Source organism: Panthera pardus, unplaced genomic scaffold (genome assembly GCF_024362965.1).
Source record: "Panthera pardus isolate Hobbes unplaced genomic scaffold, ASM2436296v1 HiC_scaffold_15, whole genome shotgun sequence".
NCBI classification, from domain to species: domain Eukaryota; kingdom Metazoa; phylum Chordata; class Mammalia; order Carnivora; family Felidae; genus Panthera; species Panthera pardus.
In genome coordinates, this window is record NW_026526710.1 from 24,366,403 (window position 1) to 24,386,111 (window position 19,709).

The following is a 19,709-nucleotide window of genomic DNA, read 5'->3' on the forward strand; positions in this document are numbered from 1 at the left end:
TCCCCCCCTCTGTCTCTACCCCTCATCCACTCGTTCTCTTTCTCTCTCTCTAAAAAAAAAAAAGTTAAAATTTATCAAAACTTATGCATGCAAACACTTAAAGACCATACATGGTGCCATTTGCAGTAGAGAGATATGTAAATAAACATAAAGGTGCGGTATTAAATCATAACTGCATAACATTAACTGTATCACTGTAATGAAAAAAACCTAAAAAATAAAAAGAGCACAACCTCTTTATCTCCTCTTGAGGTACAAATGTCCAGTGTGTATGAAGATGAGCCCAGTACTGGAGATGGTGTTTAGCTCTCCTATTTGTTCCACTAAATTCCAAGGGAGGTGGCAGCTAAATAGGATCTAGACTGTTTCCATCTGTTAGTATTCAGCTTATCAAATCTACAGCCTAGTACTCCTTGAGCAGGACTGCCCCAATAAGGCTGGATGTGTAACAGTCAAAGACGGAGGTGGGAAATATGGAGGATTCAACGTGTACATGCAGTTTAGGCCAATGTCCCCATATGCTCTTTAAAATTCCACTATTTGAAGGCACCCGGGTGGCTCAGTTGGTTAAAAATCCAACTCTTGGTTTCTGCTCAGGTCATGATCTCACGGTTTGTCAGATCACACCCGTGTCAGGCTCTGCACCGAGAGCATGGAGACTGCTTGGGATTCTCTCTCTCTCTCTCTCTCTCTCTCTCTGCCCCTCCTCTTGCTCACCCTCTCTCTCTCTCTCAAAATAAATAAACTTTTAAAAAAATATATAAAAAAAAAAAATAGGGGCACCTGGGTGGCTCAGTTGATTAAGCCACTGAGTCTGGGTTTCGGCTCAGGTCATGATCTCACAGTTTGTGAGTTGGAACCCCATGTCTGACTGCGCTATCAGTGCAGAGGCTGCTTGGGATTTTCTATCCCTTTCTGCCCCTCCCCCCTGCTCGTGCTCTCTCTCTCAAAATAAATAAATAAAAAATAAATAAAATAAAATAATAAAATAGAATAAAATTCCATTACTTGGTCAGAGGGGGGAGTGGTTTCAGGGTGATGACCCATCTTTGCTCCACCGCTCCTCTGATTTTGCTGTGTTGCTGTTGAAGGAGAGTAGGTTTGGATCATCCAGTACTTGTACCTTTCGGTCTTGGGCCTTTCAGAGTTCACCACAGACATAGGTAACCTCACAGCATCAAGCCCATTTACCATCCCCTCACACCAGTGTCCACCCCACCTAGTGACGGGTCCTCTGGTAACTTTAATACATGTGGGCTGACCACAGCAACCAGGATTCTTTAAGATATGGAGGGCAGGGGCAGTTGGGTGGTGCAGGGGGTTAAGTGTCCAACTTCGGCTCAGGTCATGGTCTCATGGTTCGTGAGTTCCAACCCCACATCGGGCTCTCTGCTGTCAGCGCAGTCTGCTTCGGATCCTCTGTTCCCTTCTCTCCACCACTCCCCTGCTCACGCTCTCTCTCAAAAATAAATAAACATTAAAATTATTAATTAAAAAAAAAAGAAAGAAATGGTGGGCAACTATTTCAGGGTTTAGTTCCCATTTGAAGATGTTCTTCATTCCTGCCTCTAGGTGACAGCTTCTTAGAAATGTCATTGTCATCTCACCTGCCCTGCTCTGGATCTTTTCTAACTTTCCTTCTTGTCTCAGCAATTTCTCCTCCTCGGCCAATTTCTTGGTCTCAGGGGATGCACTTACCGCCAGACCTGGAGACAGTAGTCAATTCCTGCCCAAAGATTTCTTCACCAAGTCCAGGTCACTAGTACTCCAAGTCCTCCCACTGACTGTGAGGATTAGCTCCAGGGTGTTCTCTCTACCAGCTCGTAGATGCAGTGTCACCAGTGCAGGCACAGCTTCCGGCCCTCTCCCTCCTGTGGCACCTTCCACCAGCACTCCATGATGACGGTGTTCTGTGACAGAGGCTGAAGTCACACTCCTGCTGGCGGTTGCTCCCTACTGCCCCTTCACAGCAGAGCTCTCCCTGAGGCTGCCACCATGTTCCCAGAGCAGAGGGAAAGCCTGTCCACTGATTTTTTAATAAAGGTTTTATTTTATTATTTTTTAAAGTTCATTTATTTATTTTGAGAGAGGGAGGGAGAGAATGCAAGTAGGAGGGGGGCAGAGAGAGAGGGAGACACAGAATCCCACACTGACAGTATGGAGCTCCATGCGGGGCCCCATGTGGGGCTTGATGGGGGGCTTGAACTCACCAACTGTGAGATCATGACCTGAACCCAAGTCAGACGCTTACTGGGCTGAGCCACCCAGGTGCCCCAAAGACTTTATTGTTTTTAGGGGGTGCCTGGCTGGCACAGTCAGTAGAGCATGTAACTCTTAATCTTGGGGCTGTGGGTTTGAGCCCCACACTGGGTATGGAAATTACTTGCTTTTTTTTTTTTAAATATTAAAAAATACTAGAGGCACCTCTCTCTCAACAATAAATAAACTTAAAACATCTTTAAAAAGATTTTAAAAAATAGTTTATTTTTCTTAGAGAAGTTTTCATTTCACAGCGAAATTTAGAGAAAAATATAGACACTTCCCAAATACTCCCTACCCCCACATATGCATAGCCTCATTTATTATCAACATCCACCACCAGAGTGATACATGTGTTATAATCCATGAACCTATGTGGACACATCATTAGCACCCAGCAGCCATGTTGTGTGCTACATTTTATGGGTTTGGACAAATGTATAGTGACACGCACCCATCACTGTAGTATATACAGAGTATTTTCACCATCCTAAAAGTGCTCTTCTCTACCTAGTCATCCCTCCCTTTCCTCTGATCCTTAGCAACCAATGAGGGAGGTTTTACTGTCTTCATAATTTTACCTTTTCCAGAACGTCCTGTAGTTGGAACTGCACAGTATGTAGCCTTTTCAGATTGGCTTCTTTCACTTAGTAATATGCATTTAAGTTTCCCCCAAGTCTTTGCGTGGCTTTATAGCCCATTTGTTTTCAGCACAGAATAATATTTCATTGTCTGGATGAACCACAGTCTATTTATCCATTCACCTCCCGAAGGACATCTTGGTGGCTTCTAAGTTTTGGTAATTATGAATAAAGCTAGTATACACATCCACGTGCAGGTTTTTGTGTCAAAGTACATTTTCAACCCTTTTGGGCAAATACCAAGAAGCATGATTGCTCAACGACAGGATAAGAGTATGCTTTGTTTTAGGGGCGCCTGGGTGGCTCAGTCGGTTAAGCATCCGACTTCAGCTCAGGTCATGATCTCGTGGTCCGTGAGTTCGAGCCCCGCGTCAGGCTCTGTGCTGACAGCTCAGAGCCTGGAGCCTGTTTCAGATTCTGTGTCTCCCTCTCTCTCTGACCCTCCCCCGTTCATGCTGTCTCTCCCTGTCTCAAAAACAAAATAAACGTTAAAAAAATTAAAAAAAAAAAGAGTATGCTTTGTTTTGTAAGAAACTGCCAAACTATCTTCCGAATTGCCTGTAGCATTTTGCGTTCTCAGTAGCAGTGAATGAGTGTTTCTATTGCTCTACATCCTCTCCAGCATTTGGTGTTGTCAGTGTTTTGGATGTTGGCAACTTAACAACTGCTAGTGATATCTCATTGTTGTTTTATTTTATTTTATTTTTTAATGTTCATTTATTTTTGAGAGACAGAGAGAGACAGAGCGCGAGCAGGAGAGGGGCAGAGGGAGAGGGAGACATGGAATCTGAAGCAGGTTCCAGGCCCTGAGCTGCCAGCACAGAGCCCGACTCAGGGCTCAAACCCACAAACTGTGAGATCATGACCTGAGCCGAAGTCGGATGTTCAACTGACTGAGCCACCCAGACTCCCCATATGTCATTGTTGTTTTAATTTGCATTTCTTGGATGACATGTGATGTGGAGCATCTCTTCATATGCTTATTTGACATGTGTAGATTTTCTGGTGAGGTGTCTGTTAAGGTCTTTTGCCCATTTTATTTATTTATTTAAAAAAAATTTTTTTTTAACATTTATTTATTTTTGAGACAGAGAGAGAGAGCATGAACAGGGGAGGGTCATAGGAAGAGGGAGACATAGAATCTGAAACAGGCTCCAGGCTCTGAGCTGTCAGCACAGAGCCCGACGCGGGGCTCGAACTCACGGACCGCGAGATCGTGACCTGAGCCGAAGTCAGACGCCCAACCGACTGAGCCACCCAGGCGCCCCTATTTTGCCCATTTTAAAAATCAAGTTGTTCATTTTCTTATTACTGAGTTTTAAGAGTTCTGTGTATATTTTGGTTAACAGCCCTTTATCAAATATGTCTTTTGCAAATATTTCCTCCCAGTCTGTGGCTTGTTTTTTCATTCTCTTGACAGTGTCTTTCACAGAGCAGAAATTTTTACTTTTAAGGAAGTCCAGCTTATCAGTTCTTTCTTCCATGGATCGTGCCTTTGGTGTCATATCTGAAGAGGCATCACCAAACCCATGGTTGATCATCTAGATTTTCCCCTAGTGTTCACCATTTTTTATTGGGTTGTTTGCATTAGTTTTGAGTTGAGGACATTCTTCATACATTCTAGATGCAATTACTTTATCAGATATATGTATTGCCAATATTTTCTTGCAGTCTGTAACTTACCTTTTTAATGATATTTTTAATAAAATTTTTATGTTTATTTTTTTTTTTTCAGAGAGAGAGAGAGAGAGAGAGAGAGAGCGCCGGGAGGAGCAGAGAGAGAAATCCCAAGCAGGCTCTGCACTGATAGCACAGATAGGCCGCACTGATAGTCAGAACTCATGAACCGCCAGATCAGGACCCACGCTGAAACCACAAGTTAGACGCCCAACCGGCTGAGCCACCCAGGCACCCCGCATTTTTAATTTCTTAATAGTGCCTAGGAGCAGAAATTTTTATTTTGATAAAGTCCAATTTATCAGTTTTATCTCATATGATTAATGCAGTTTGTGTCCTAAGACGTCTTTGTCTATCATTGCAAAGATTTTCCTCTAAATGTTTGGTAGTTTTAACTTTTACTTTTATATTTATGTTGATCTTTTTTTTTAACAGTTAAAAATTTTTTTTTAATGTTTATCTATTTTTGAGGGAGTAGGGAGGGGCAGAGAGAGGGGGGAAACAGGGAATCCCAAAGCAAGATCCATGCTGTCAGTGCAAAGCCCCACGCTGGGCTGGAACCCACTAACTGAACCATGAGATCATGACCTGAGCCAAAGTTGGACACTCAAGCAACTGAGCCACCTAGGCGCCCCATTGATGATCAATTTTGAGTTAATTTTTGTTTATGGTATGAGATAAGGGTTGAATCTGTGGCCTCAGCTATCTTCCCAACCCTGGGGATCCTGATGGGAGGGGTCAGACTTGGGCAACTTGGATGCCAACCTGCATGGAGGGTTTGGGGACACCAGTAAGTCTTTCTGTCCTCAAATGATTTTTCAAATCCCGTGGCCTGAAATCTGCCAGTTTAGGCCAAGGCTATTACTAGCCTTCCCATTTGAGTGTGAACTGCCTGGTGAGACTCCATAGGGCAGGGGGCAGAGCGAAGGCTGCACAGGGTAGGGGGTGATGGTGATGGAAGGATTGTGGGAGGGTGTCAGCCTCAGAGCCTTGTTTTTCTCAAGACAGGGAGGGGCAGGGCCTAGGCCCCTGGGTAAAGAGTGAGGGCATTATGAGACAGGAGAAACTTCCTGCTCCTCTTCTGGGCTGACATCCTGATTAGGAAGAAGCACAGGACAATGCAGACCTTCTGTAGGCCTGCAGGCAAGAGAACAAGGGGTAAGGGAAGGGTTCTAGCAAGGATGCATCTGACCTGGACTCTCCTCTGCCTCCCCAGGGAGCTCCTGGGAAACCCACGCAGGCCTGGGCCTTGCTGCCTGCCAGCTGCCTGGTGCCTGGGCTGCTCCAGCTTGTCTCCCTGCCCCTGTTCCCTGAGAGCCTGTGCTACCTCCTCCCTGACTGCAGAGACAGGGAGGCCTGCCTGGTGGGTGAGTCCCTGACCTTGGGCCCTCAGACTACCCTTGATGGAGGGGTCCCACCAGCCAGCCCCTTCACATCCCTATCTACTGATATCTATCAGTCCCCCAGCCCCCCTGAAATGCTCTTCTCCATAGACAAAAGCCCCCCAGCTCTGACTCACCTGCCCAGACACCAGACAGTGTGGCTTCTCCCATCTTCCAGAGCACCAGGTTAGCTCCCTCTCCTGACTCACACACCTTCTCCCTGGCTTGCTAGTTACCCGGGCTTTGAGTCTCAGCTTCTGGGGCCCAGCCTCTCCCTGCTGGGCCAGCAAACCTGGCTACCAGTTCTCATGCCCTGATCTCAAGGGTCAGGGCCGCATGGCTTCCAAAGGGCTGCAGTTGATTCTCCTGCCTTCGCCCTCATCCACCCCTCCCCAGACCCTGACACTCGGTTCCCTCTTATTGGGACACAGGTTGTCCTCTCCATGCCTCAGCTGAATCATCCATTGATTACATTGATTCCTTCAATTTATCCAGTTTATTGTCTTAGGGCCTGTTGTATCCCGAGGTGTCCACCACTGTCCCTGTCCTCAGGCTGCACCAGGGTTGGGAGGAAGCGGTGACCTTCACCTTGAAGAAAGTCAAACAGTCTCACAACCACAGCATCAACAACACCATTCTGAGCCAACATCTATGGAGGCTTTTCCACTTATTGAGACTATTTTGAGTGCTTCACAAGCATTGGCACCTCTAACCTGAGCAAATGCCCCCAGAAATAAGTGCTTTTATTATCCCTGTTTTACACAGGAGCAGGAGAGGCACATGAAGGCAGTGGCTTATCCAAGGAGCAAGGTCACACCACCAGGTGGTAGGCCAGGACTGAACCTGGGTGGTCATGACCACTGCAGTACACTGCCTCCAGACCCTGGCTCTTCTGCTATCTGATCCCATTCTGTGGGGGAGGTCCAAAGGCCATCTGAAGCATCCACGGTGACACTATGGGTTAGTGGTGGACCTGGGGCTTGAGCCAGTGCTGAGGGTAGATCCAGGGCTGGTGGTAGGGCATGGAGGCCAAGGCCAAAGGGCCACAGCTAAGGCTTTGCAGAGACAGGAGGGAAGAGAGTCCACAGTTTGGCCCTTCCTACAGACCTTGCAGGAGATCAGAGTCCCTGTGCTGCTGGTTCCCTGGCTCCATTCTACAGGCAGCAGGAAATCAAAGGTTAGGGAGAACCAGACACTCAAAGAAGGACAAGGATGCTGAGGGGGAGCCCAGGTCTCATCCCTGTGGCTCCAGCAGTGGAGCCACATTCCAGGGGTGGATGCCAACTTTTTGTGCATGTGCGCACACACACACACATACTCGGCTTTCTTTGGAGGCAGACCATGAAAATGTGTCCATGGTGTCCCAGGGTGATGAGGCCTAAGGATGGGTAGGTTTCCAGCTAGAGGTGTCAGGAAGACTTCATGAGGGCCATAGATGCTACTGAATGGAGATGGGAAAGCCCTGGACAGAGCTGATGTGTGGGCGGGGAAGCCTAGCATCCATGGGGCAGAAGAGCTCTAAGGTGAAGTGGGGGGGGGGCCTGAAGGCCAGGTGGGGAATTTATCCTGTAATTATAGGGAGCCAGACCCTCCCATGGTCTCTTCCCATGACACTCCAATGACCAGTGACCTCATACTCTCTAAGGTGCCCTGCCACCAGGGTGCATGCTTATGTGTCCTCTGGGAAATAAGGATTTCCAAGAAGTCCAGGACACTACCTTTGGGACAGGCTGCTGTGAGCTCTCGTGGATGTGAGTCTGAGCGGGACTATGCAGCACCAGGAGCAGAACAGTGCCTGGGGGCCTTCTGAGCAGCCTGGCCTTGGCTTTGACAGGATCCTGTGAGGACAGGGGTGGGTTGGGACAGGACTTGGACACCAGGGAAGGAGAGCACAGTCACCCTCTTGGCTTGCATGTCCACCATTGGGGTTGAGGTCTATTAGCTCATTTCCTGCTCCAGGACACTTGGGTACAATATGGTAAGTTCAGGCATTCACTGAGCACCTACTATAAGCCAGGGACTTTGCCCTTTGTCCTTTTAGCCCCTTTAATCTTCACACAAGCCTATGGGAAAGGAGTCACCACCTCACCCCCCATTCTGACACTGAGGCTCAGAGAGTTGAAGTGACTTCACCCAGATCACCTTCTCTGGACCGTGTCTCAGGGTACTGTGGGGAGAACTGGCTGTGATTGCTGGCTCCCCACCACACCTAGACCCTTTCTTTGCCATGTGGTGGTCTCCTGGCAGACACCCCCCTCTGCAATCCCGTACCTTCAGGTACAGCTGACCCCCATGTGTCTTCCCACTGTGACCAGAAGCAGGAATGAGGTGGGGAGGAATCATCTTCGCGTGTCTTTGTTCACTGAATGTGTTCACCACATGTGAACCACAATGTGTTCAGTGAACAAGGCATGGGACTGATGAGTTCAGGGACTGTTGAGGGCTCAGGGCTGGCTGGGTTTTTGCTGTAGGGGTGACGAGCCTTGCGTGACCAGGAGAGAGATGCTGAGGGAAATGAGGCTTGTGGGAGGCTGTGGAAGGGTGGACTGCCCCGGGACATGGGCTGCTGGCAGGGGAGAGGCAGCAAGGGGAAGAGCAGGTAGCCCCACAGTGGGGTGCCAGTAGGCCTCTGTCCTCCCTATGCCCTCTTTCCAGCTCAGGTAACTCAGATCCTGCCCACAGAAATGCTCCCTGCTTTTAGAGTCTGCTGAGTGCTTGCGTGGGCCATATTCCCCCTTACCCAGCTGGCATGTCCCTACATTGGGAGGTTTTCTTCCCTGCCGCTTCGTGCCTGGCAGTCCTTACCCACCAGACGGTTCTAGGTCGTTTTCCTGTAAGCATCTTCGCCGTAAGCAATTCACCACATAACTAATTGGCTGTGAAACAATTTTGCTGTAAAAGATACAAAAAAAAAAAAATAACTGGTTGGGCTCTTCGGTTTCATCAACTGGTTGATGGTTTGGTTTTGTTTCTCCATTGACACAGTGTTCCCATTTGTGTATTATATGAATCTTAGCCTTCATAATGGTCTATACAGGGGTGCAGAGTATTGACTGCATTTCCCATAGAACTATGGAAGGTCTATGAATGGACATGTGACAAAATACCAAGAACAAATAACAATGTAGAAGTTTTTCACAAAGAAAAAAACCCACTAAAACTGAACTAAAATAAAAATAGAACTATCCAGTAGTCACACTATTGGATACTTACCCCCCAAATACAAAAACATTCATTCAAAGGGACACATACACCCCTATGTTTATAGCAGCATTATCTACAATACCAAATTATGGAAGCAGCCCAAGTGTCCATCGATTGATTAATGGATAATGGATAAAGATGTGATATACACCCTATGTATATGTATATACGATCTCATGGTTCTTCAAGCCCTGCATAGGGCTCTCTGCTGTCAGCGCAGAACCTGCCACTGATCCTGTCTCCCTCTCTCTCCACCCCTCCCCACTCATGCTCTCTCCTTGTCTCTCAAAACTACACCTGTAAAAGCAAACAAACAGGGGCGCCTGGGTGGCTCAGTCAGTTGCATATCTGACTTGGCTCAGATCATGATCTCCCAGTTCGTGGGTTCGAGCCCCTCATCCAGGTCTGTGCTGATAGCTTGGAGCCTGGAGCCTGTTTCAGATTCTGTATCTCTCTTTCTTCTGCCTCTCCCCAGCTCATTCTCTGTCTCTCTCTCAGAAATAAATAAACATTAAAAAATTTAAAAAAAGTAAAAACAAAATAAAAACAAACAAAAAAATGCATCCTAGTGTTTAGAAACAGGTATCTCTCTTAATGAAGGAAGAAAGTTTAGCGAAAAAAGAAAAACTGTGATGCCTCATGAGATGAATAAAAAAAATGTGCAATACTATGAATGAAAGATCTTGAAAGCATACATAGATACAATCCACAAAATAAAATCAGTTATTTGCATAGAATCTACACACGTTTTAAATGTATTCAAATATATTAGGGGCACCTGGGTGGCTCAGTTGGTTGCACGTCCAACTCCAGCGCAGGTCACGATCTCACGGTTTGTGAGTTCAAGCCCCGTATAGGGCTCTTTGCTGTCCGCTCAGAGCCCACTTCAGATCCTCTGTCCCCATCTTTGCCCCTCCTGCACGTGCATACTCTCTCTCTCTCTGTCTCTCAAAAATGAGTAAACATTAAAAAAAAATAAATGTATCCAAAAATTTTGTATTTCTCAGCCAGGTAGTTTTATTATTCAGTTTTCATGTTTCATTAATTATGTCCTTTTTAATGAATGTCCCTCTTTTATTTTTCTTGATTTTATCTTTTATGGCGACACTGCCTTGTGACCAGTCAGTGATGTGGCAAAAACGTTTGCCATGAAAATGCCTGAAGCAAAAACACTTGCAGTAGGAATGCCTGGACATGGCACTCAGGAAGTCCTCTGCAGGAGCCAGGACTTGCACTGGGGCTGCAAATGACACAAACCCTGATAAGCAGTGCTTTGAGCAGAGAGGGGTTTATTTTTCAGAGCCCCAGGCTCCTCTGGGCTGCCACTCCTGGCTCTTTGGCCTGTGTTTTTCCAGCTCATGGTTGCCTAACGGTTGCTGCATATCTTGGAGGTCCAAGTTTGGGGAGCGGGCAGGAAGAAGAGGGAAGGGTGGCACCTCCGTTAGCAAATCACCTGCTTCCCCATAAACCCCACACATGGCATGAGCTTCACGTGGCCATGCCTGGTTGTCAGGGGCTCTGGGGCAGCGAGTATTCTAATCAAACAGAACTGGGATTCGGTCAGTGAAGAGGAAAGGGGAGATGATCCCAGGCGGCTCAGCAGCCTGCCAACACCTCCCAGTGCATGTGTCCCTGCTGTTCAGCAGATAATTATCAAGCCCCTATCAATGCCAAGTGTATTACCTTTCTATTGCTTCTAGAACAAATCAACACACATTTGTCAGCTTAAAACAACATAGATTTATTATCTCACACTTTCTGTGGGTCAGAAGTCCAGCATCAAGTGACTGGGTCTTTTGCTTAGGGTCTTGTACGGCCAAAGTCAAGGTGTCCCTAGGTCAACTAGAGAAGAACCCACTTCTCCAAGTCCATTCAGGTTGTTAGCAGAATCCAGTTCCTTGTGGTTGTATGACTGAGGCTCCTAGCCTCCTTCATCTTCAGAGCCAGTAATGGCGCATCAAGTCCTTCTCCTGCTTTTGAGTCTGACTTCCCCTTCTGCCGCATCTCACTGAGTCTAGCTGGAAAAAATTCTCTGCTTTTAAGGGCTTGTGTGATTACATTGGGCCGACCCAGATAATCCATAGTGACCCCCCAATTTGAAGGTCTGCAATTCTAATCACATCTGTGTGGTGCCTTCTGCCATGTAACATAACATTCACAGATTCCAGGGATTAGATCATGGACATCTTTGGAGGCCCTCTGCCTACCACTGAGGTAATAATGGGTCAAGGAGGTGGGCAAACAGCGATGGCCAAAAAGAGACAGTCCAGTCCCCTCTCTCATGGAGCTTACCACCTAGCAAGGAAACATTAACGCACAAATAGGAATAAGGTTATGGCCTCAAAGGAAGGAGAGGTGCTGGGGATGTTACAGGACCACATTAAAGCCAGGGGTTCTGGGGCTTTCCCAAGGAACTGAGGTAGATGAGGTAAAGTGCATGCAAACCATATTTCAGGACCAATGCCAGAGCCAAGAGTCAGGAGCATGGTCCCTAAGGACAGTGCACAGTCTCAGGGACCAAGGGGGAGGGGTGCAAAATGTGGGGCAGGGCATTGTGACATGCCAGGGCATTGTGACAGTACTACCTCTAATATCAGCGGGGACTATCACCAGTATTTAGGCCGCTTGGTCCTCAGAACACTCCTCTGTAAGGTGGACACTACTATCTTCAAATTACAGGTGGGGGAAAAACTGAATCTCAGAGAGGGGGTGAGTCAAGTGTCCAAGCTAGTAAGGGGTGGGCCTGTGAATGATATCACCTCCCCAGATGCCCTTCTAGAAAGATGGCACGGACTGCTACTGGGAAAGGGAAGGGTAATTAGTAAATAGGCTGTCCTGATTAGGGAAGACTGCCCTATGCTACAGTAAACCTCAAAATCGCAGTGGCTCACCTACAGGGGCATTGCTGGTGTTTGCTGGTGTGGATCCATCTTGTCACACTTCCACCATCTCAGAGAACCGGGTGCAGGTGCAGGCTCTTGAATATTCTTCCTGGAGTCACTTACATAATTTCTGTTTGCATTTCATTGGGCAAGGTAAGTCATATGGCCAGGTCTGCTGGCAGGGGGCAGGGAAATAGACTCCTCTCCCAGGAAGAACAGTCCACCATGGCGTTATCACAGGGTCCATGCTAGGCCAAAGGTGAAGCCAGTGAAACGCCCAGAGTCTAAGAGACCCCCAAAAACGAACCACCAGAGTCCAGAGTCAAAGCTAAGCAGCAAGGGTCATTTATTGCAGGTTCGAACCTGGACCTCTGCGCCCTCGTTGCCGGTGACGCCGAGAGGTCCTGAGAGAGGTTTTTACACCCCTTTTATAGACAGGTACAAACAAGTCATGGGGAAATCAGAAATACACGGATATGCCAGGCAACTATGATTGATCAGAAATACACGGATGTGCCAAGTAACAATGGTTGATCAGAAATACACGGATATGCCAGGCAACTATGATTGATCAGAAATACACGGATGTGCCAAGTAACAATGGTTGATCAGAAATACACGGATATGCCAGGCAACTATGATTGATCAGAAATACACGGGCGCGCCAAGCAATTGTACAGAAGCAGAACAAGCTGGTTAAGCTTGGTTAGGTTTCGGTTTCCCGTAACTTAAGCTTTTAAGTTTTAATTTTCTTAGGCCTCTCACCAGCTAACTTAAACTAAGGTGGTGGTGGTGGTGATGGGGTGGGTGGAGAGAGGGAAGGATAAGGGCGACAGTGGAGGGAAGTACATTTCACTGGCAGGCCAACAGGTGTGGGAGGAATAGTCACGCACTTGGATTTGGACACAGGAAGCAGAAGGTGCTGAATTGGCTACTGAGTTTGGAAGGGGGCGGGGGAGCTGTCGACATGGCGTGGAGTGCATCAGTCCATCAGCGGTAAGGAGGCCTGGGCATAGGGTGTGAGAGTGAGGAAGCAGCCTGGGGCGTAGGTGGAGGAACAAACACTTGCAGGGTATTGCACAACTGGGCCATGGGACCTACTTGAGTGGATACTGGCTGGTCCCACAGGCACAAGTGTCCTTGCTTGCTGTAGCATATCAAGGCCAGTGTGTGCTGTGCCACCTTAACTGGATAGCACCTGCCAGATGCCAAAGACAGGACCTTCCTGGAGAGCTCTGAGGACTTGGCCAAACACAATGTGCCCCTTAGAGCACCTGAGAGAGATCTGTTCCCCAGCACAGCACCCTGACTAGAGGGGGCTCTTCAGAGTGGAAGTGGGGTGGCCACGTAGCCACAAGCCCTTCTTCCCAGGGATGGCAAGGCCTGCAGGCCTGGTCAGGGTCCCAATCCAGCCACTGCCCTATCCTCTTCCTGCCGTGTCATGACTGTCTTCATTCACCCATTCGTTCATTCAACCAGTATTCAGTCTGGGTCTCTTGTATGCTTGCTACCCACTAGATGCCCCCTGAGCTTACCATTGGTGGAAGGGATGGGAAGAATTCACCAAGACTCTCAGGGAGGGCATTCCTAGAGGACCTAACTATGGTGGGGCTTCCCCTGAGGAGCTAAAGTTCCCAGACCTGCAGAGAAGTTGTCCAGGGGAGCAGGGGCTCCGAGACAGAGCTGTTGACTGCCTTTGGTCTATGGAGCCCTGCCTGAGCCTCATCTCTTATTCCCTGCCCCTCCCCCTGGCACCTCCCAGCATGCTCACTTACGTTAAAGAGCAAGGGTGCAGGGAAGGCACCTGGATGCTGCCCCTGACTCTACTCTGGCTGCCCCCTTCTACCTGCAGCAATGCCTACCTCTCCCCATCACTCTCACACAGACACACACACACACACACACACACACACAGGCCCAGGACTACAGCCTTGGGGAACATGTAGCCCTGGAGACTCAGGGCACACAAAGGTTCGGTGCGTGTGGTGGAATGGGCTGGGACTTCATCTACTTTGCTGGCTGTGAGCTCCTGGAGGGTGGCAAGGGGCCACGTGCTCAGTTAACTGCTGCATCTCGAACTCCTGGCACACACACGTCGCTGAATAAACGTCAGTAACTAAAGTAAAGGACTAGCGAAGAAACGAAGGATAGGAAGATTTCTGGCCGCCGCGTGAAGAACGGCTTTGAGAGGGTGAGTGGGTCCAGGAAGCCAGCAACCCAAGTTCCGCCAAGACAGGGTCTCCGCCAGCCTGGACTTCACCAGTCAGGAGAGAGCTGTGGCCGCACAGGGGCGGGGCCTCCGCTTCCGATGACGTCACCAGCCGGGAGGGCCCCACAGCGGCACGGAGGCGGGGCGTCCGCCGGCGGTGGCGTCACAGGAGGCGGGGCCTCAGCTTCCTGTTGGGCTGCACCAGGCGGCGGTCACGTAGCTCAGGTTACCGTGCTGCAGCCTTTCGCGCGTTGGTGGGTTCCTGTGCACCCGTCCCCGCCGTTCTTTCGCCAGCATGCCGATGTTCGTGGTGAACACCAATGTCCCCCGCGCTTCCGTGCCGGACGGGCTCCTTTCCGAGCTCACTCAGCAGCTGGCGCAGGCCACCGGCAAGCCGGCCCAGGTTTGCCAGGAGAGAACAGGGAGAAGGGGTGCGGGCCGGACGAGGTGGTTCCGGGCTTGGGGGCGAGGAGGGGGCGACTCCAGGCCGAGGCTCTGGGCAGGGAAGGGATGGAATGGGTGGCCGCCCGGGCCCAGGCGAGGGCTCGCGGGCCGGCTGACCGCACCCCGTCTCTCCATAGTACATCGCGGTGCACGTGGTCCCTGACCAGCTCATGGTCTTCGGCGGCTCCAGCGAGCCGTGCGCGCTCTGCAGCCTGCACAGCATCGGCAAGATCGGCGGCGCGCAGAACCGTTCCTACAGCAAGCTGCTGTGTGGCCTGCTGGCCGAGCGCCTGCGCGTCAGCCCTGATAGGTGCGTGGGGCTCTGGAGGCGCCGAGGGGCGGTGGGGGCGCCGAGGGGCGGTGGGGGCGCCGAGGGGTGCAGCTCAAGGCCCGTGACAACGCAGCCCGCTGAATCTGGCTTCCACGCCCCGCAGGATCTACATCAACTACTACGACATGAACGCGGCCAACGTGGGCTGGAACAACTCCACCTTCGCTTGAGGGCCGCGCCGGCCCTACCCGCCTGCACCAAGGCCCTGCTGCCCGCAGTATTGTGCCCGCTTCGCCCGCAGCGACCCCCACCTCCAGGTCCGGAGAAATAAACGGTTTGGAGGCTGCTGCTGCTTCGGGCTTCCTTGGCTTGAGGAGGAGTGGGTGCAGGGCCGGGACAGTGACTGGGGAACAGAGGGCGGGAGTCCTTTTGCCTAGCCTTGTCTGTCCTGTGCCCCCAGCAGAAGCCTCAGCCTTGATTGGCATCCTGCCCGGGGCCACAGACCCAGGAATCCGACTCAAATCGGAGCCTCCCATTCAACGCCGTTTGCAGCTTGGCCCTCCCAGGGCAGGTTCACGATTGTGCCCTTGGCGGGAACCCAGAGTTGAATCCATTCTCACATGCGGGGGCGGGGCCACCACATAGGCTAGGGCTGGCTGGGCTCAGGCTGGCTGGGGTCGGGTCAGGGGGAGAAGGGGAGGGAGAGATTGGGATCAAAATCTGATTTGCTTTAGAGGTTGGAGAGTCAGCTGGGTCTGGGCTTTTCTCCCAGCCCTACCTTCCTCCATCTACCAGATGGGCAAAGGGTATCCTGGGAAAAGGAAGCCTTCACTTCCCTGTTCCCCAGGATCAAACCCTGCCCTAGTGCCCTAGTTTCTTGACCTGGAAAGTCCTGTTGTTCTGGAACTTTTGGACAGTTTTCAGGTGGGAGTGGGGAGGTGCACAAGAGGCAGAGTTTTTGGTTATATTGCCCTGACGTCCCTCAAATCTGTGTCTGGCCTCTGCTCTCCTTAGGCACCCAGGTCTCCACCACAACAGTTTCTGGACACAACACAGGGCCTGTAGTTTTGAAGCCATTCATGTTTTATGGAATAGTGCCTCTGGAAAGCCTTCAGGAGGTGTTTAGTGCACCCTGCAGGGACACTGAAGGTCCTGGCCCTCGGGGCACTGTCAACAATAAAATCAGTATCAAGGCCCAGTGTGCTGGAGTCTAACTGATCCAAGGCCCCTCCGGTCAAGTGCAGGGGCTCCCTTGTGGAGATGATAAGACAGTGGGCAATTTCTGCACCCATATTGGGCCATAGGGGCCTCAGCTGCCATGTTGCTTGCTCAGAGCAGGTGCCTTTGGGCTAGAATGCCTTTCTAGCCCATGGTGTGAGAGGCTCCATAGCCCCTACAGCATCTCCATCTAAGTGAGACCCAGCCACTAGCACTAGGAATTCCTATGCCTGGAACTGGCCCTAGTCAGCCAGGGCCAGCACTTGTGTGTTGACTAAAGCAAAGGGCCAGCCCGTACTGCCTGACCTGTGGGAGAAGTCAAGTGCATTTTACCTGCTTGCACAGGGAGGGGGCTCCACTGGATGCCTGATGGCTCTGTGCCTTTGAGACCCCCTTGCTCTTGCTCAGTCTCTCTAGGCAAGATCATCTTAGATGGAAGATTTTTTGTTTCTTTAAACATGTAATTTAAGTGAATTTGCTTTTGAAAGCTGAGGGCCTATAGGGAACAGCATTGTCACCCGGACCAAGCCTTTGGAGGGAGTGAGGAACAATCCTGCCTTTGAGCCACAGGTAGTGACAAGGGCTGTGTGTGTACAGAGGGGGGTCTGCTGTGTCCATGAGCTCCTTCCCTGAGATAGCTGTCAGTGGTCCAGCCAATGTGGTACCTCTGTGGTGTCACCATGAACACCTGGCAGGCAGGGGCAGGAAACTCCTGGTTCCCAGCCCAGGCTTAAAGCCGAGGACAAGTCCCATGTGCCCTCTGATTGTGGCAAATGCAGAACAACCCAGGCCCTAAGGCTATGGAGTGCAGTCAGCTGGCACTTTCCGCGTGGATCTGCATCCTCCCTTCCTCTCCCATCACAGAATTGTTGGCCTCCTGTCCTCTGGGGCAGCCCACCCTTGCTTGCCATCTTGCTAATCAAGATACCTGAGGACTGCTTTGCATCTTAGTCTAGGTCCTGGGGTAGGGGCGGGTACTGTTCCCTTCAGCCCTAGACAGCAAGGATTTACTTCCAGAAGTACAGGAGTGATGGTTGGGGTCACATTTTGAAAGAGGAAGTAATCAGCTCAAAGGGAAGCTGGAAGGGTGTTGCCCATCTTGGTGGGAGTGAGATGCTCCTCTTCCACAAAAATCTCTTGAGTGTTTTGCTCCAGCTCCCTCAATGAAAGGGCGTGGAACCCCACATCTGTGTCCGTCCTGGGGGTGGGGATGGTGGCGTGGCTCCAGCTAAAGCCAGAAGGTCTCATCTGCCTCCTTTATGACCTGGGGCCTCCCTCATGGATCTGAGCAACTACTGCTCCCACCCCGGCCCTGGCTTTTGTCACGACCCCTCAGCTCCTGTGTGACCCCCGTCCCTGAGTTCCCAGCACAGAATATCTCTTCTGCTTCTGGGTGTGCTCAGATCTGCTCTTAGAGTCTAGCTCTCAGATCCCACACCATACATGGTCAGGAGAGGGCAAGGGCACAGGTCTCCACGAGCATCTAGTCCACCTCCCTCATTTCACAGATGAGGACAGACCCTAGCTTCCTTGGGTGTGCCAGTGCTGGGCCGGTCATCTCCCAGGAGTCAGCCACACGTTCACTCCCAGTTAGGGCTTACCTTGTGGCTTCACATGACAATGGGGGTCTCCCAAGACCAGAGAGGGAGACAAGATAGGCTGGGCTCCTGCTGTGTCTAGGGAGGCTGGAGGCCCCACAGGAGAACAGAGTATGGCCTGCACCGCCCGCCCCCCCTTCCCCCCCCCCCCCCCCCAAGAAACCTGGAAGTGTCAGGCTCTGAGGCCAGCTGGGGGATCAAGATGGTGGCTCCTCGGAAAAGGGGAGTGTCTGTGAGTCAGGGATCCACTTCCAAGTCCCCTGGAACGTGTAATGCCCTGTACACCAAGGAGGCCTGCTGCTGTATCTCACTCAAGCCGCATCCTGTCCCCCCACCCCCACCCCCAAGTGCTGCCGTGGTCAGCCGCATTTAGCCCAAAACAAGGGCTCCACTGCCCATTGAGCAGCCTGTCCCTTCCTCAAACCCTACAAACCCTAGTGGCTGCCCCAGGGAGCCTTGAAAAAAAGCTGCAGAAACTCATTTCCAAATAATGCCTCCAAGTGAGGTGTGAAACAGATGGGGGAGGGGACATAGACTTCCACCTACTCTCCATCATTGCTCCAGTGCTACCATGTCATCTGCCAATAAAGACCTGACTGTCCTCACAGCTCACCTCACGGGTGCTGTTCCTTCTGCAGGGAATGCTTATCTCCCATCTGCCCACTTTGAGCCCCACACTATGCCCTTCTGGGAAACCTTCCATGAGGCCACCCAGTGCAGGACTATGCCAAGGCCTCTCTGCTTTGGTCCAGGCCTTGTGAGCTGGGGTTTCTCTTCCTGTATCCCCCAGCAACCTGTGAGCATTGAGAGGTGGCTGCACCCAGCTCCGTGGCCTTTGGGCCCAGGGCTGCATGCAGGAGCCTCACAGCTGGTCTATTCTGGAGAGGCCAGTGGCGCAGGCTTTTCCCCAGGCCTCCCACCTTGTCACCCCTCACATGCAGGGACCCACTGCTCCTTCAGCCTCAGCTGAGACCCCTGCCTCAGGGCCTTCCTCTCCCTGCCTCCCCTCAATCCTCCGCTGCTTCTGGGAGCCCGATCACATAATCACACAGAGGTTGTTATAGTCAAGCGCCTTCCCTGCTCCCCTCCAGGCCTCACTCCCATCTGTGAAATGAAAGGAGTCACCTGATGTCCCTACATATTCCTTCAACCTTGGAGCATCTCATTGCATAGACTTGGGCATGATTAATGTGGATCACGTTGCCAAGGGAGGGGAAGGACTGAGCAGGTAGCCTATGCCCGTACTTTGGTCTTGATAAAAATTATGAAGCCCCTTCCCTGGGTGGGCAAAGAAAAGACTAGGGGGTGTGGGCAAGTTCTCCACCCAGAGCCTGGCGGTGCTGGCGGTGAATGAGGGAGGAGGGCCTGAAGCTGGGCACACATCCCCCGCAGGAATACAGCTGAAACATTCACTGTGGACACCGGCCCACACCTCAGGGCCCACCGACCACTGGAGCTCGTGCCACAGGGCTACCCCACTGCTTTAAAGCAGTAGATAGAAATAGTGCAATTTTCTGGGGGAGGTCGTCTGACCCCCAGAGATGAGGAGGTTTCCAAAGTTTCTGGGCCACTATCTTCCTTGACTCCTTGCCCCACTAGGCAACTATGTTGGCCCCCAAAACTGTTTCTGTGAAGCCAGAAAACTGTTTCTTGCCAGCCCAGCTCCCCTCCTCAGCTGAGCATTTGCCAAACTGGGTTCCAGCCCTCCTGCCTTCCAGTGAGAATTCCAGAACTAGGGTGAAGGGGGAGTTGAGGGGGGCATAATGCAAACCCACCAGCCACTGGCCCAGATTTTTCCTCCTTATTAAGTGAGCACATCTCTGCTGTGTTTGAAGCCCACATAAGAGACAAAAGTTGTCAGTTTTTTGAAATTGGCTCTGTTCCCTCTCTCCTGGAGCCTCAGTTCCCATCTGAGAACAGTGGG

The 19,709-nt window shown here is 50.9% G+C and overlaps 1 protein-coding gene and 2 long non-coding RNA genes across 3 annotated transcripts; 2 read left to right on the forward strand and 1 right to left on the reverse strand.

Moving 5' to 3' along the window:
• Positions 1-10,879: 10,879 nt before the first annotated feature.
• On the reverse strand, positions 10,880-12,165 carry LOC109259717 (uncharacterized). The gene is made up of 2 exons (XR_002076743.2): positions 12,055-12,165; positions 10,880-11,181 (listed from the first exon to the last, which is right to left on the reverse strand). It is a non-coding gene; the product is annotated as an uncharacterized LOC109259717 (long non-coding RNA).
• On the forward strand, positions 11,177-13,535 carry LOC128777047 (uncharacterized). The gene is made up of 3 exons (XR_008422199.1): positions 11,177-11,872; positions 12,061-12,198; positions 12,955-13,535. It is a non-coding gene; the product is annotated as an uncharacterized LOC128777047 (long non-coding RNA).
• Positions 13,536-14,428: 893 nt separating this feature from the next.
• On the forward strand, positions 14,429-15,315 carry MIF (macrophage migration inhibitory factor). The gene is made up of 3 exons (XM_019437432.2): positions 14,429-14,657; positions 14,836-15,008; positions 15,133-15,315. Exons 1-3 carry the CDS (start codon positions 14,550-14,552, stop codon positions 15,197-15,199), a joined length of 348 nt encoding a protein of 115 aa, XP_019292977.1. The 5' UTR covers positions 14,429-14,549; the 3' UTR covers positions 15,200-15,315.
• Positions 15,316-19,709: the final 4,394 nt, after the last annotated feature.

Excerpts from the sequence above, each read along its gene's own strand:
- MIF (XM_019437432.2), top strand. The coding sequence starts at position 14,550 with ATGCCGATGTTCGTGGTGAACACCAATGTCCCCCGCGCTTCCGTGCCG. Across the intron at positions 14,658-14,835 it reads CCACCGGCAAGCCGGCCCAG|TACATCGCGGTGCACGTGGT; the intron begins GTTTGCCAGGAG and ends GTCTCTCCATAG. Across the intron at positions 15,009-15,132 it reads CTGCGCGTCAGCCCTGATAG|GATCTACATCAACTACTACG; the intron begins GTGCGTGGGGCT and ends CACGCCCCGCAG.